General features: G+C 44.1%; 1 protein-coding gene across 2 annotated transcripts in view; it reads right to left on the minus strand.

The window, feature by feature from the left end:
- GSS (glutathione synthetase) overlaps positions 1–14,505 on the minus strand; it is a 31,467-nt gene extending 16,962 nt beyond the window's left edge. The window contains exons 1-5 of one of the 2 annotated variants that reach the window (XM_014586130.2): positions 14,435–14,505; positions 9,942–10,076; positions 2,406–2,560; positions 265–340; positions 5–22 (exon numbers count right to left, since the gene is read on the minus strand). In XM_014586130.2, the coding sequence (XP_014441616.1) occupies positions 5–22; positions 265–340; positions 2,406–2,560; positions 9,942–10,070 (378 nt within the window). In that variant the 5' untranslated portion in view covers positions 10,071–10,076; positions 14,435–14,505. Of the gene's footprint in view, positions 1–4; positions 23–264; positions 341–2,405; positions 2,561–9,941; positions 10,077–13,114; positions 13,311–14,434 lie in introns of those variants that run through there. The other variant, XM_006144041.3, reaches the window with a different exon arrangement.
- Positions 14,506–17,361: the final 2,856 nt, after the last annotated feature.

Genomic DNA, 17,361 nt, shown 5'->3' on the forward strand with positions numbered 1-17,361 from the left:
GGTTCAGGCCCAGGAACACGGTCTGTGAGGAAAACTGAAGGATGAGGACACCAGCCCAGGGGCTGACTCTGAAGGCCTAGCCATAGGGCAGACAGGTACCATGGACTCTATGTAGAGATTAGAGGCATTAAGTAACATTCCCAAACCCAGTGAGACCAGTGAAAGGTAGAGCCCTAGCTCAGGGCATGGGACAGATTTTTCTGGTAATCAATCAATCAATCAGAGGGATAGGTTCCAGACTGGGATGGGGCTGGGAATTGCTACCTGGGCAATGCCCTCTTTCAGGACTTGCTTGTGGATGTCAAAGAGGCGAGCAGTAAATTCATCCCTTTTGATGGTGCTGGAGGAAGAAACAGAGAATATTTTCCAGGCTACATGGGACATTAAAAGTCAAGATGTCCCACCCCTAGCCACTGACTCTGAGTCCTCTGTCTACTGGCCAAAAGTTGAACACTCACCCCAATCTAGTAGAGAATCTAGTTTTAGAGCCAGATGACCTAGGTTCAGATCCCACCTCTACCACTTATTACTAGGCAACTTCAGAATCATTTCATCTGTCTGTGTCTCAGTTTTCTCATTTGTAAAATGAAAAGGAAAATAATTACATTTATATCAAAGCTCTGGTGAAGAGTAAATGAGAAGTTTCATTCAAAATATTGAACATAGTTTACTGAACTTGTTACTTTGAATGTAACATAGTAGCTGGTCCCAAGAATTCACAAATGGCATGTGAATTTGAATAGCTCTATATTTGAATAGCTCTGATGGTTGGTAAGCTTTCTGGATGATGTAACATTAACTCTCTGTAGCTTTCCCCACCCTCAGGGTCCTCCCAGGACATGTCCTCCTCCACAACAGCCTTCAGAGATTACAAAACAGTTATGCCCAATGCACCAGAAAGATTTTTCTGGTCTGGCTGAATATATTCTTTCTTTTCTTCAAGGAAACCTTCCCTATTTGAATCTCCCTGCTATATGCTCTCATAGCACTATAGACTTCTTTATAGCACTGATTGCATTTGCAATTCTCCATTTTATTTGTGTAGTATAAACTACCTAAGAGTGGGGGCCATGTCTGTGATGACTCATCATCACAGCCCAGTGTGCTGCTGTGAAATACAACATATGCTAGGGACCCATCCAGTATGGTTTCCTGGAGCCTCAGGAAGAGGCACAGTGAGAAGGAATCCACAGGTAATTATACTCAAGATTCAGAGAAGACCCCACACAACTGCTCAAGTCTGCCTTGCCAGTTCACCTTGTTACAAGGACCCTATAACTGACCAGGGGGAGCCAAGTAGCACAGTTATGCCCTGAAATTCTCTGCTTCCCAGCCAGCTCTCTCCCAAGGATGAGCTATCCCATGGGGCCTTTCCAGCTCTTGTGAGGAGAGTTGTCAGCTGGGGATTTGGGACACATTTTCATTTTTCTAAAAAGATGCTCCCCCTCAAGTCTAAGTCCCGGCTGCTGTTCTAGCACATACACTCTCAGGCCTTCCTCCTGATGAGCCAGGGTTTGTGTCTGTTATAGGAGAGAGGAACAGGGAAGGCAGGGTTGCAGAGATGGCCTGCAGGAAAGGTCTTCCACATAATCATTTCATCAGGGTAAAGGTCATAAGCCAAATAATGATTGCTCATTATTTTCCACAATCCAGAATTGCAGATACAAAGCTGAGCCACCCTGAGAAAGATCTCAGGGGAACGTGGTGGTGGTAGGGTGCATATATTCACATGTCATTGAGCTGTTGAGTCCTGGTCAGTGGTTTCCAAACTTCTTACCACTGTGATCCCTTCTTACAGTCACCATCACAATGAGGTGCATATCTTAAAAAGATTTTGCCCCTAAGAAAATAATCCAGTTTGTTGAAAAATTAATCTAAGATATGCAATTATATATACATATAGCATATAAAATAGGTGTAATGCTTACATATATATAATTTCAAAAAAATAATCTATATTTAATTCTAAGATAAAATTTTTACTTGTCCGAGAATCTGAAAAAATAAAAAGAGGGGGTTGGGTTGTGGTTATGGCCTCTTGTCCTGGTTATGGCCAGTCTACACCCCATCTCACCCAAAAATGAGAGGCCTAAGGTGACAAAAAGGAAGGGGCCACTGCTTAGGAGAAGTAGGAAATCTGACTTTAAGCCCAAGATCACAGAATCATGAAATGGTAGCACTGAAAATAACCTTAGATTTAAGCCAAACTCCCTATTTTCAAATGAAGTAACGAAGGCCATATAAAAAGTGATAAAGCCAGGATTAGAATTCTAATCTCTATTCTACTATGTTTTGTTTCTCCTGGAGGGCTCCTGTCCTTCACCCAATAAGTCAACTAACCCAGCCACTCCTGATGGCTCCTCAGTCTTCTAAGCCTTTGGCTCCTGTGACTAACCACCCTGTACCTGGAGAGGGTTTGCTCCAGAAAGGCAGCATTCTGGCTGACAGCATCCACTAGCAGGTTGAAGTCCATCTGCACGGCATAGGCCTGCTCCAGCAGGGCACTGGGGACCAGTGAGGGAAAAAAAAGAAAGAGCGTGAATGGAGCATAGCTCACCACCTGGTCAAGGAGAGAGTAGGGCAGGGGTACAGCATCTGTGAATGAGCTCTCTTCCTGCAAATGTAACCCTATTGAAAATCTGGCCTACATTCACTGAGGACACACCAATGCAAAAGAGTAATCATCTCTGGGAGGTGTAAAAGGGAAGAAGGTAAGGTAGAGGTATACAAAGTGAACTTCCAGATTCTGTGGCATTTTATCTCTACATATTAGAAAGGATGAGATGCAGGTCTGGCCCTATAGCTTAGTGGTTAAGGGAGCTGGATCCCTCATGGCTGACCATAGTTCAAATCCTGGCCTGGTAGCTTGTAAAACATGTTGGGGGAAAAAAAAAAAACATTTTGGGTGCATGTGTGGGCATGACTCAAATCCTGATGGGATGGAGAAATGGAGAAGGGATTGTGGCTTGACCAACCCCCACTAGGAACTATTTTCTCCCTCTGTCTGTCTCTCTTAGGCAAGGCAATAAAAATAAAATAAAATGAAAAAAAAAAAGCAAAAAGCAGATAACTATTGAGAGCACAAAAAATTATTGACAGCTTACTATATGCAAGGTGCTTTTTAAAGTACTTTATATAGAACCAATATTTAATCCTTGAAGAAGGTACTACTATTATCCACATTTAACAGATAAGGGACCTGAGATAGAGATTAAATAACAGGTTCAGTAACAAATTATATTCAGTTAGTAAGTGGTGCTAGGATCGAGTGGTTACTAAACATACACAAGGTCCTAGTTTGTTGATATTCAAGCCCAGGAATCTCTTTATGTCAGAAGCTCACTCTCCAGCCCTCTTATCTTTTGGCTGGAGTAGAGATGCAGCAGAAGTGAACTCTGACCTTTGAGTAGAAGCCTGGACTTGGTGGCTTGAAAATCATGCCATGTGTGCATGCATGCCTTAAATCACAGGAGAATGGAGGAGAAGGGATTGTGGTGTGGCAATCCCCCTGAGGGATGATTTCCTCACTTTCCCGCTAACCCTATCTCTCTCCCTAGTGAGCACATGCACCCCAAGGCAAAAACCTCTCAAAAAAAAAAGAAAAGAAGTTGGCATTTATATATTTATAAACATTATTCTTTTTTCACTTTTTTTTTTTTTTGGAGAGTTTTTTGCTATAGGGCACGTGAGCTCACCAGAAAGACAGAGAAAGACAGAGAGACAGAAAGCGAGAAATCACCCCCACAGGGAGGATGGCCATGCCACAATCCCTTCTCCTCCATTCTCCTCTTGGGCACGCACACACATGGGCCCAGTGTGAGTTTAAGCCACCAGTTCCAGGACTCGAACTGCGGTTGACTACATGGGAGTTCAACGACATAGCCATTATGCTAACTGCTGGTCCCCTAAACATTATTATTTTGAAGAGATAATACAAACATATGATACAAAATTCAAAAGAGACATAAGGATACATAGTGAGATGTATGTCTTGCTCCCACTCTAGCTACAGACACCTAGCTCTCCTCTCCAGAAACAAATTACTAGTGTCTCACACATCCTTCCAGACATCTCTATATTGTATATATGTATACATATATATTTTCTCTTTTTTACACACACAGCATTTTTTTTAATTGCTAGAGGGCATGTGTATTTGCCAGAGAGAGACAAAGAGACAGAGAGAGATAGGGAGAGAGAGAGAGAGCACCCCCAGATGGGGTGTAGTCAACACCACAATCCCTTCTCCTACATTTCCCCGTCCTGTTGGAATTTTGGGTGCATACACACATGCATCTGGTGTGTTTTCAAGTCACTAGGACTGGGATTCAAACCACAGTTAGCCATATAGGATCCAGCTCTCTCAACCACCAGGCTACAAGGCTGGCCCTGTCCCTAGCTTTTAAAATATTTCCTTATATGTTCAAGTAGAGCACTCTCATTCTCTTTAATGGCTGTATAGAATTCTACTCTTTGGATTATACCATAATTTTATTTATTTATTTAAATTTTCTAGAGAACAAGCCCCCCCCCCTTTTTTTTTAAGAGAGATTTTTGCTATAGGGCATGTGCACTTGCCAGAGAGACAGAAAGTGAAAAATCACCCCTTCCCCCCAGAGGGGATGTCCACACTGAAATCCCTTCTCCATTCTCCTCTCGGAATCATGGACACACACCCACACATGCCTGTATGAGTCTAAAGCATGGTCCACTATGTGGGAGTCCAACAACATAACCATTACACCTTCTGCTTGTTCTCAGCAAACCCTTTTCCATTTTTCCTTTTGGGATTTCAGGCACGCATATGCTCATGCCCAACAACTTTTTTTTTTTTTTTAAGTTTGCTGTAGAGTACATGTATTCACTTGAGAGAGAAAGAGACAGGGAAAGTGAGAAATCATCCCCAGAAGTGAAGGCCATGCCTCAATCCCTTCTCCTCCATTCCCCTCTTGGAGAATTTTGGGCATGCACGCACATGTGCCTGGTATGATTTTTCAAACCACTAGGTGGGCCTCAACCCTCAAACCCATGTGGAATACAGCTGCCTTAACCACCATGCCACCGGCTGGCTCTCATAATTCATTTAATCTAGTCTTGTACCAATGAATATTTAGGTGGTTTCTTTATTTTTCCTAATTTAACCAACATTCTATGAATATCCTAGAATATATATTCTAGACTCTAGGTATTTTGTACGTGAGAAAGTTCATAGGTTCTAAATTTCTAGAAGTGGATAAGCCAAGTAATTAATGTAAATTCATTTTACATTTTGCTAGATAATCCCCAAATTACCATCCTCAGCAGCTTTTTTTTTTGGAGAGATTTTTGCTATAGGGTGTGTGCGCTCACCAGAAAGACAGAGAGACAGAAAGCAAGAAACCACCCCCCCCCTGGCGTGAGTTTAAGCCACCGGGTCCAGACTCAAACCGCGGTCGACTACATGGGAGACCAGTGACATAGCCATTATGCTAACTTCTGGTCTCCTCAGCAGCTATTTTAAGATAAAACTGAGAAAGGATATTTTTGAGAATGTTTATTTAGCCTGAAGGCTTTATGATTTAGAATTAATGCAGATTATGGAAGGGGTGACCTAATATGCTGAGTTCATGTATGATGACTACAGGGGCGTTCCCTTGGCTTTAAAACTCAGAACTCTGCCTCCTCTAACAAGTCCCATCTGGCCCGAGAAATTCCCAAAGAGTTTTTCTTCTTAGACTTCCCTGTGCCTCTGTCCCCAGAACTTGTTAGGTGCATCTAAACTTAGGATCAATAGTATATAGCTGTTCTCTGCTGTCTAAGTCTAAAGGCTGAAACACACTGTCTTCTCACTTCTGAAGGTAAAATAATATTATTCTACTATAAGGAAAACTGCAGTGCATGTATGACAATAAAATTCTGTTTTGTAGTCAGAAAAACAGTACAGGGAGTGACAGCAACTGTGGCAAACTGAAGAACTCACGTCTGTGTAAAGGGGGCAGCCAGAACTTTGCTCTAGCCAATTATTGCCATGCAGTAGACTGGGTCATAGTCACCAGATGCTCTGTTTGGCAAACTGGGTAGCCATGTGTATGTATGTGTGTGTATGTATGTATATATATATATATATATATGTGTGTGTGTGTGTGTGTGTGTATTTTTTTCCTTCTTTGACCTGAGGAGTCAGTAACAATGATACACATGGCAGAGGGATAGAAAACAAAACTGCAGAAGAAATCAACTCCACACCTCATTTTCATTAAGGTTTAGTTAGTCCTAAATTATTGTTTAAGTGCTGAATTATATAAAACTGGTACTATTGTCTTGAAAATATCAGCTTTGCTCTGATCTTTGTAGTAATATTTTGAAAAAGAAAACAGTGGCTAAAGGAGAGATTTCACCCTTCACTGAATACCGTTTTGAATTTTGTACCCTACTCATTTATTACTTATTCAAAAAATAAATTAACTCCCTAAACACAGTAGGAGCCAAACAGCTTACACATGGCTGGTTTACAGCCCAATCTATGGTATAAAGTTCACATTCCTCTTCTGCCCAGTATCTAAGCCTCTTGCCTGTCTTGACTTTGGCCTGCCTTCTTTCCCACTATATCCTGTTACATGCCCCTACATTTCAGCTGCATCTTCTTGAACAGTTTTTGCCTTCTCTTTTTTGGGCCTTTGCTATTCTATTACTTTCCCCCACTTGTCTTTTAAGTTCTAGTCCAAATACTGCCCCCAATTTCAACCCTCTAATCATAATGAATTTCTCCTTTTCCTGAATCCTGTACAGTATCCTCAGAGAGGCAGTAAAGCATTGATGTTCGGAGCATGAACCCATGAGCCGAACTCCTTGGGTGTAAATTCTGGCTCTGTACATTATTACACCATTTAAATGACCTCAATATACTGAACTTCTCTGGGCCTTGGTTACCTCATCTCTGTTGTGGTGAGGGATAAATGATTCATAACTCTAATGTGTTTTTTTTTTAATTTTTAATCTTTTTTTTAAATTGCCAGAGAGACAAAAAAAAAAAAAAAGAGAGAGAGAGAGAAAGCATTCCCACATAGGGCGTGGCCATATTGCAATCCCTTTTCCATCCCTGAAGGATTCAGAGTACATGGGCACATGCACCTGGTATGTTTTTCAAGTCACTGGGGCCAGGATGTGAACCTTGGTCAGCCATGTCAGAGTCAGGGCCAGAGTCACCAGATGCTCTATTTGGCAAGCATATACAGCACCCAACCACTGTGCTACAGGGCCAGCCCCCCAAGTGTTTAGAATAGTGTCTAGCACATAGTAAATACTTGATAAATGGTTAATATTATGCAGAAGATTGCCTGTTTCCTCATTTTGTCTAGTGGTTCATTCTCCAACTATACCATGAGTTCCAGAGGCTGGGACTTCTGACTATCTCATCCCTCTGTCCTCAGTGCTTAAAGTGGCCCACATACAGCAAAAACCAGGTAAAGATTTGGAATGAAATCATGTACACATATGCACTTCCTTGCTTTTTTGTCTGGATTAGAATTCTCATTGAGGATTGTGCCTTTTCTAGGCATTCCATTAACTTTCAGAAGGACCAAATGTTGGACCTTCACATAATACGAACTGATTAACAGAAGATATAAAAGTTCAGAATATCTTGGATTCAGACAAGCAGTTCACAAAATCTAAGTTTACAGCCTAAGCAATTCTACCCAAAGCCACAGGCAGACCTTCCACAGCATCAGCCTACCTTAAGTGATAGTCCTTCTCATTTACTTGGGTCTCAGCAAATACTTATTTAATCTGGACTTGCCACCAGGCCTTGACTAGATTCTGGCCACGGAGAGATAAAAAAGAATGTGATTGGGTTAAAAAAAAGGATGCTGGGGGCCAGCAAGTGGTGTGGTGGTTGAGGGTGCTGAACTCCCACATGGCCAACTGTGGTTTGCATCCTGGACCTGGTGGCTTGCTCTCTCACTTTCTCTCTCTCTCTCTCTCTCTCTCCCTCTCTGGTCAAATTAAAATAAAGAAAGAAAGAAGAAAAAGAAACAAAAGTTAGATAAAGTAATTATTTAAAAAAATATGTTGGCAGCTATTTTTGTCACCAATATAAATGGTCTTATTTATTATATGCAGTTTTTTTTGTTTTTGTTTTGTTTGGTTTAGGGTGCGTGCACTTGCCAGAGAGACAGACAAGGAAGGAGAGAGAAAGAGAGAGAGGGAAAGTGAGAAATCACCCCCTGAGGGGATGGCCACATTGCAATCCTTTCTCTATTCTCCTCTCAGTGTGTGCATGGGCATACATGCACACACATTTGTCATGATTTTCAAGCCTCCAGATCAGGGACTTGAACCATGGAGTTGACCATGTGGGATCTAGTATTTTAACCTTTATGTCACCTGCTGGCCCTATTGTATGAAGTTAAGTTAAAAAAGAAAAAGCAGTCAAGGTACAGAAGAACTCATTTACTTTGCTTCTTTGTGTACAAAGTGGAAAGAGAAATATATACATATACTTGTTCTGAATAAACTGAAAGGATAAACAAGACCATTACAACACAGACTACCTTTGGGGCAGGAGAACCAGGTATCTAGGGAATGTGGAAAAGAGGGTTAAACTGTAAATTCTTGCATTTTTTTCTTTTTTAAAAAATCTTTAGAGAGGTTTTTGCTGTACGGCCCATGTGCTCACCAGAGAGACAGCAAGATAGAAAGCCAGAAATCACCTCCTAGGGGGATGACCACACTACAAACCTTTCTCCTCCAATCTCCTCTCTGGATTTTGGGCAATGCATGCACATGCGCCCAGCACAAGTTTAAGCCGCCAGGTCTCAAAATGTAGTTGACTCCATGGGAGTCCACCAGCATAACCATTATGCCATCTGCTGGTCTCTACTTTTTGAATTTTAAATCTGAAAATATCTCACCTAGTCACAAAATAAAAGTTTTATTTTGTTTTGTCTTTTAAAGAATGACATTTTAAAAAGGTATGGTTTGGACTCAGCATTTCTACTTTTATGTATCAACCCTAGAGAAACACTTACACAAGTGCCCAAACAGCGATGTACGTGAATTTTCCCTGGAGTACTCTTTATAGTCATAAAAACATTTGAAATCACCTAGAAGCTATCAGTACAGGAAAGTTAAATTGTGGTGCATCCACACCAGGAATGCTATGTATTAGAATGAAGGCCCTAATGGGTAAGAGTTCTAAGATGTACTGTTGAAGGAAAAAAAGAATCACATCATAAAACAATATATGTGATCTAATCTGTTTCTTTAAACACTATATATCTGGGGGTCCAGCCAGTGGTGTGATAGTAAAAGTACCTGGGTCCCACATGGCTGACTGTGCGGTTTGAGTTCTGGACCTAGTTCCTTAGGAAAACATACTGGGTACATGTACATAAGTGCCCAAAATCCCAAAAAGAGGGAGAAATGGAGGAAAAGGGATTATGGCAGGACGATGCCACATGGGGAGTACTTTCTCACTTTCTCCTTCCTTCTCTTTAGTGAGCACATGTATCCTCTGGCAAAATTTAAAAAGAAAATCATTTTGAAAAAATAAATTAAAATGACATATTTTTATATACACATATCTATGTATATAAATACACAGAGATAGATCTGAAAGGATAAACAATAAACTAATTACAGAGAAGGTAGTGTGATTAGGGGGTCTTAACAAATAATAGTTCTCTGAGCAAAGCACTTTATGTGAATTACTTTCTGGTTCTATTATTATCCCTTTTTCATATATGATAAAACTCCAGCTGCAAGAGGTTAAATAATTTGCTTAAGTCACACTTCAAACCCCAGATTTAATGTGATTTCTTCAGCATGCTTTTTACTTTGCCTACTTCTAAAGGTCAATTTTAGCTGTTGAAAAAAATGCAAAAGAGATGACCCAAAGGAACTGCACCGGCCAGCTGGACTGTGGTCAGTAAAGTGGGGAGGGGGAGGGGTTGGGGGCTTACATCTGAGGAGCTGGGCTCCTGCGAGGTCCTCAGCAACACTCCCTCAGCCAGGGCTCGGTCGACAGCCTGCAGTGCCAGCTCCTCTAGCTGCTGCTCATCCTGCAAGAGACTTTCCCAGCCAGCAGCCATTTCAACCTGCAACAGACAAGAGTAGAGCTTGGTGACAGATGGCCGAGGGACCAGTAAGCACTGAAAGTGGCTGGCAGCCACCCCCCAAGAGGGACCCTGGCCTCTGTGGAAGGGGAGTGAACAGTGGCTGGTCTCAGCTCTTAACAACTACGTGCACAAAACAGAAAGCTTGACAAAGCATTTCCATTGCCACTCTCTCTTTTGATTCCTAATACAACAATGGTATGGTATTATTGACACAGTAAGGAACAGAGGCTCAGAGAGGTGGAATGATTGGCCATAGGTAAAGTCTGGATTAGACTCCAGGTCTCTGGACTCCGAACCAATGCTCTTCACTGGAGAAAGAGGCAGTAACTTCAGAAGTGACTAGGGCGAGATCCTTCCCCTCCCAGAGCAGAAGATTCTCCACCTGGGAAACAATGAGGATGAGGATGAGGCAATCAGATCAGTGGTTTACCAACCTGGCTGAGCATTCTGGGGAGCTTAGGGAAGAATACAAATTCCTGGGCCCCACCAAATGATTCTATTTTAGGAGGTCTGAAGGAAGGGAGGGATCAAGACATGGTTTTTGTTTTGTTTTTTTTTTTAAGAATTATTTATTTTCTTCTTCTTTTTTTTTTTTGGAGAGGTTTTTGCTATAGGGCGCGTGCGCTCGCCAGACAGACAGAGAGAGACAGAGAGACAGAAAGCGAGAAATCACCCCCCAGGGGGGATGGTCACACTGCAATCCCTTCTCCTCCATTCTCCTCTTGGGATCTTGGGCACGCACGCACATGTGCCCAGCGTGAGTTTAAGCCACTGGGTCTGGGACTCGAACCGCAGTCGACTACGTGGGAGTCCAGCGACATAGTCATTACATTAACTGCTGTTATTTTAATTGACCAGAGAAAGACACAGAGAGAGAGAGAGAAAGTGAGAAAGCAAGCCATCAGGTCCAGGATTTGAACCATTCATTTATTTATTTTAATTTGACCAGAGAAAGACACAGAGAGAAAGTGAGAAAGCAAGCCACCAGGTCCAGGACTTGAACCATGGTTGGCCATATGGGAGTCTAGCACCCTTAACCACCACACCACCTGCTGGCCCCTCAACACATGGTATTTTTAACAAGGATGGTAAACACTGAAGTAATTATTAATTTCCCTCCTAGCTCCAAAAAACCATGTCAGAAGATCTCATATATATTACATGGGCAAGGTAGAAAGAGTTCTTTGTGGAATACCATGAAATGCAGAGTAAGTGAATTCTTCCCTCGTACTAACCAGAAACAAACTTACAAGTAGGAAATTATTATACTCTATATACAGACATCAATGACTATATATATTTTTAATTATTATTTTTTGAAGAGGTTTTTGCTACAGGGCATGTGTGCTCACCAGAAAGACAGAGAGACAGAGAGATAGAAAGCGAGAAATCACCCCCCAGGGGGGATGGCCACACTGCAATCCCTTCTCCTCCATTCTCCTCTCAGGATCTTGGGCACACATGTACATGTGCCTGACATGAGTTTAAGCCACTGGGTCCAGGACTCAAACCGTGGTCGACTACATGGGAGTTCAGCAACATAGCCATTACACTAACTACTGGTCCACATATATATATATATTTTTTTTAGAGAGAGGTTTTTTGATATAGGGCATGTGCGCTTGCCAGACAGACAGAGAGAGACAGAGAGATAGAAAGCGAGAAATCACCCCCAGGGGGGAATGGCCATGCCGCAATCCCTTCTCCTCTATTCTCCTCTTGGGATCTTGGGCACGCACGCACATGTACCCAGCATGAGTTTTAAGCCACCGGGTCCGGGACTCGAACTGCGGTCCACTATGTGGGAGTCCAGTGACATAGCCATTACGTTAACTGCTGGTCCCCCTATATATTTTTTTGAGAGATTTTTGCTATAGGGCACATGTGCTCTCTGGAGAGACAGAGAGACAGAGAGATAAAAAGCAAGAAATCGCCCCTTGGGATGATGGCCACACCGCAGTCCCTTCTCCTCCAATCTCCTCTGGAGATTTTGGGCACACATGCGCACATGCCTGGCGTGAGTTTTAAGCCACCGGGTCCATGACTTGAATGGCAGCCAACTATGTGGGCGTCTAGAGACGTAACCATTATGGCATCTGCTGGTCCCAAGACAAAAAATATTTCTGAGAAATCACATTAGCAGTATAGTAAGTTATTTCTATACTTAAACCCAAGTACTCAATGTAATAGGAGGAGGAGTCCAATTGGTTGTCCAGAGAGGCACAGTGTACCAAGTCATACCTTGATACTCACTTTGCATCCTGCCTCAGAGGTTTAAAAAGACTTGGAGGGACCAGGAGATGGCATAATGGCTTTTTTTGCTAAATTCCGATGTAGTCAGCTGTGGTTTGAGTCCCAGACCCCGCAGCTTAAAACTCACTCCAGGCCTTTGTGTGTGTGTGTGCCCAAAATCCCAAGAGGAGAAGGGATTACAGTGTGGCCATCCCCCTGGGGAGTGATTTCTCACTTTCGGTCTCTCTGACTCTCTCTGTCTCTCCAGCGAGCCCACATGCCCTATAGCAAAAATCTCCCTTAAAAAAAAAAAAAAAACCTGTATAAAAACCTAGAAATACCAGTAATTAATTTTGTTCTGTCCCAATGTCATTTAATTTTAAGAATAAGCACCTGGTTGCTCAAGTCAGTAGTCCCAAAAAGAGGGCTAGAGAATAAGTAATTTCTATCACATTCAGCTCTGCCTTCCTCTTCCCATGACAGAGCTGGTGCTTACAACAATGATGAAAGTCTGCTAGCCTCAGCACAATGTTGAATGAGCATGCGTTCTCCAGAGGGTCCTGAAAATATCCCTATTGGGTGAGGAATAGATGAGGACAGTCATAGTAAAGAACTAGGCTCTGGAGTCAGACAGAACTGACCTGGGTTTTAGTCCTTAAAAACGTTACTCCCTTTTAAGTAAGTTTTCTGTGGATTAAATGAGAAAAATATGTGAAATTTCTCAGTAGTATTTGGATCTCTACCTGGGAGCTTTTTTTTTTTTTTTTTTTTTTTGCTGTACTCACTTCACAGGTGGAAGAAGACTTGTCAGAGGTCACATCAGACCAGGCCAAGAACCCAAGACTTTGACTTTAGACCAGTGGAACCTCCACTAGCCCCCATCTCTCCACAGTTCTGGGATTCCAACATCAGCCTGCCGAAGGGCTTTTGATTAGTTGGTAAACATTGATTTGCATCTAATGCCAGGTGCTTGGCTAGGTACTGGCAACACAGAGAAAGATAAGACATAAAATAATCACTATGGAAAGGGCCAGCTGAGCCCTTTGTTTTTCTCAATATTCCCTCTCACCCCTTCTTGTGGTTTTATTTGTTTTGTAGCTGTCACTCAAAGCAGTACTTTCCTGACTTTCAAACTAGGATATCTAACTGCTGCCTCCTGGTAGAACAGAATATTACAGAATTCGTGTTCCCGCAAATCTGCTTCTTTTCTGATGAACCCCACTCAATCACCCAAGTCTTGCATGTATTTTTCTCCTACACCCATTCTCAAATCCAGTGGCTTCTGCTGCCTAGAGTACTTTGCATTCTTTGATTTCTCTCCATCTCCACTCCATCTCCACCACCACCTTCCCTGGGCACTAAACAGACTCAGTGAGGTGTCCTTCAGTGACCAGGGTACACCAGCCTCTCTCTTCCAGTCCTTGGCACGCGCTGTTTTCTCTACCGAACACTCCTGACCAGCGTTCGTTCACGATTGTTTTGGAAGCCGTCCCCGTTCTGCTGTGCCAAGGGCATCTAGTCTATTACTTTTCTCTGTGCTGTAACTATCTGTCCTGATCACTTCCTACGGAGTACTAGCGCCTAGTGCTGCATTCAATGAATAGTAAACCAATGAATGGATGACAGCCTGGCGGTCACTGAAAGCTTTAAAACGCCCACTAGGAAGCCCAGTTGGACTTTGTTCCGAGGGCGAGGCCAGTGCCTGCCTGGGGCCGGAGGCAAGATGCGGTCGCCTGCCCAGGCCTGCCCCATTTCGCTGGCCCGCTCGCTCCCACCATGGGCAAAGTTTGATTCTAATTGTTCCCGGTTGGTTTTCTATTTTTTTGAAAACTTAGCCTCTAGACTCATAGGCACTGCATCTCCAATTCCGGCCCCCTCTGGAGGGATCTGGAAAATCTAAAATCAACATGCGCCAGCCCAACCCCCTCGCTGGACACTAGTTTCCTCGTGCATGCAATGGGTCTGAATTGCAAAATCTCCCGGCCTCCGGGTTTCCAATCACTCGTCGGACCCGTCCCTCAAAGCGTTTCTCTCATGGAAACGTGACCCTTGCCGGCCGCCGTTGTCGCGGCCCCAACCTACTCGATCGTTGTCCCGCTGCTTACCGCACTCAGCCCCTCGCGCCGCTATCCGGGTTCACGGGGCGGGGCTTCGATGTCACCCAGCGCGCTTGCGCGGACCGCCCAGGGAGGCCCTAGGGAGCAAGGAGGGGGCGGAGATTCGTGCCTGTGGAACCGGACCGCGGCCTGGGAGGGGAGGCCTTGATGTTAGGGGTGCGTTGCCTGCACCCAAGGGGACCGGAATTTGGAAAAGAGGAAAGAGGAGGGAACAGGTTGAGTCGGCGGGAGATGCGTTGTGCATAGCTGGTGACGCCCAGAGTGAGATGGGGAACCTAGTACTCTGAGTGGGCCAGTCATTTCCTCAGGCACAGTTGAGGGCGAGGCGAGTGGACGTGGGACTAGAAGCCCAGCGTGGGGCACAGACCGGCTCTGGGTCCTATAGCCCGCTGATTCAGTGTTGGAACCTAGGCTTGTTCCCAGCCCAAGCAGGAACTAGAAAAACCCACCTGGGGGCCAGCACGTGGGGTAGGGGTTACATCGCTGGACTCCACGTGCCTGACCGCGGTGGGGAGTCCCGGAGTCTCGGACCCATGTGACTTGAAACTCGAGCGTGTGTGCATTCGTGCCCAAAATCCGGAGAGGAGAATGGAAAATGGAGAAGGGATCGCAGTGTAGCCACTTTGCCTCTCACTGTCTCTGTCCTTCCTCCCCCGCCAGTGAGCAGACATGCCCTACGGCAAAAACCTCTGAGAGTAAGGAAGGGAGAAAACCCACCTGATTTCTCTTACTTGGGACAACAGCAAGGACTGTCTTAGAGACAAAAGGAAAGCATTTGTTTTTCTTTTCTTTTCTTTTCTTTTTTGAAAGGTTTTTGCTATAGGGTGCATGTGCGCTCACTAGAAAGAGAGAGACAGAGAGACAGAAAGCGAGAAATCACGCCCCAGGGAGGATGGCCACGCCGCAGTCCCTTCTCCTCTCGGAATCTTGGGCACGCACGCAGTGCCTGGTGTGAGTTTAAGCCACCGGGTCTGGGACTCGAACCAGGGTTGACTACGTAGGAATCCAGTGACATATCCATTATGCTAACTGCTGGTCCCCTTTTCCGGGGCAGTTTTTAAAATTTGCAAATGTATGATTCCAAACCCCACCTCACTCCTAGGTGGCCCTCAATGCCTTAACTATTTGTTCTCTCTGGGTTTTGTTAGGATTGTTCACATCCTAAAGCACCTGAAGCCCTTGTTTTTTGTTTGATTAAGAAGGTAGAGAGTGGGCCAGGAAGTGGTGTTGTGGTGAAGTCTCTGGACTCCCACATGACTGACTGTGGTTCTAGTCCTGTACCCAGCTGCTTGAAGTCATGCTGGGTGCCCTGTGCTTGTGCACAAACTCCCAGGAGGAGAATGAAAGAAGAGAGATTGCTGTTAAGGCATCCCCCCAGGGATGATTTCTTACTTTCCCTCTCGCTTCTCTCTGGCAAGCATGCCCATCTTATGGTCCTGGGTTGGTCTACTTATTATAATAAATCCTAATTCACTTAAGTCTCTCTTTACTCTCTCCCCTACTCTCCAACTTCACAGCCAATGCCCTGGTTCAGGCCTCATCACCTCACACCTTCTTAAGTAGCTTTAAAAAAAAAAAGTGAACCGATTTTCTAGAGGAATCAGGGAGAACTTTTTTTTTTTTAAATTATTATTATTTTACTTAACTTTATTATTTTAATTTTGACCAGAGAAGAACAGAATGAGAGAGAGAGGGAGAGAGAAAGTGAGAAAGGAAGCCGCCAGATCCAGGATTTGAACTGCAGCTGGCCATGTGGGAGTCCAGTCGCCTTAACCACCACACCACTTGGTAGCCTCCAGAGCAAGCTTTGGGATCTTGAAGGATGGGTAGAAATGTATAGACAGAGATGAAAGTAAAGGTGGAGTTAAGAGTTTGGCATGGGGAGCAACAAAGACAGTTCTCTGGGATGCTAGGCTGGTTTTAGAGACAGTGAGGAGTTTGATGTAGATACTGAGGAGGTCCTAAGTGCTGGAACAGGATGTCAGAAGCTTAGTGTTGGAGCAGTAGCCTTGGTTGGGTGGTCTAGTAGTTTGGCAGTTACCCCATGGGCTGTGGGGAGCTACGGGTTTGGAGCAGTGGAGAGACAGACAATTTTGTGTGTTAGGTACTGGTTACAGTGTGGCAAATGGCTTGGAAGTGGGGAGAGTAGGACCAAAGAGAGAGCATAGGAAGAGAGAAGGTGTGAAAGGATGAGGCCTGAACCAGGGCATTGACTGTAAAGTTGGAGAGTAGGGGACAGAGTAAAGAGAGACTTAAGAGAGTGAATTAGGATTTATTATAGTAAGTGGACCAACCCAGGGACCATGATCCTTCCAACGCCTTAAGTAAAGCAAGTACGTTCTCTGATGACAGGACAGGCTGAGCCCCGATCTTCTTGTGCATGTGGGATGGGGGGTGTGGAGGCAGATATATGGTCTTAGTTATTGCCAGAACAGTGTTACCTGATGTCCTTTCCTTGTCTGCTTTTCTGCCATGGGGGATATGAATAAGCATTTACCGTGATAGGCCCCAGGTGGCAAGAAAAGGCCACGATGTTAGCCAGAAACAATTAAAGATATTTCTAGTTGTGTGAAATTAAAAATCAAAAAACATGACCCAGGGTTTTCTGTGCAGGTTCCCCTCATCCAAGATGGGTGCCAGTGATGCATATCAGGTGTCTACTGGTGAGATTTGGGAAGGATTCCAGACTTTAAACAGCCCTTTCATTGAGTCCCCCCTCCTTGTGGCAGGTAAGGAGTCCTTATTTCCATTTTGTAGGTGTGGCAGCTAGGCCTCAGAAGTTATGTGATGTGGTCAAGGCAACCCAGACTCTAGTGGGACTGAGAATGAAGGGCCCTTGGCCAGTGGTCTTTCCTACAAGGCTTTGCCCTTCCTGCTCCCTTGACCTGGATGCTTTGTTCCCCAGATCCTCACAT

Source organism: Tupaia chinensis, unplaced genomic scaffold, assembly GCF_000334495.1.
Source record: "Tupaia chinensis unplaced genomic scaffold, TupChi_1.0 Scaffold000115_1, whole genome shotgun sequence".
Classification (NCBI taxonomy): Eukaryota; Metazoa; Chordata; class Mammalia; order Scandentia; family Tupaiidae; genus Tupaia; species Tupaia belangeri.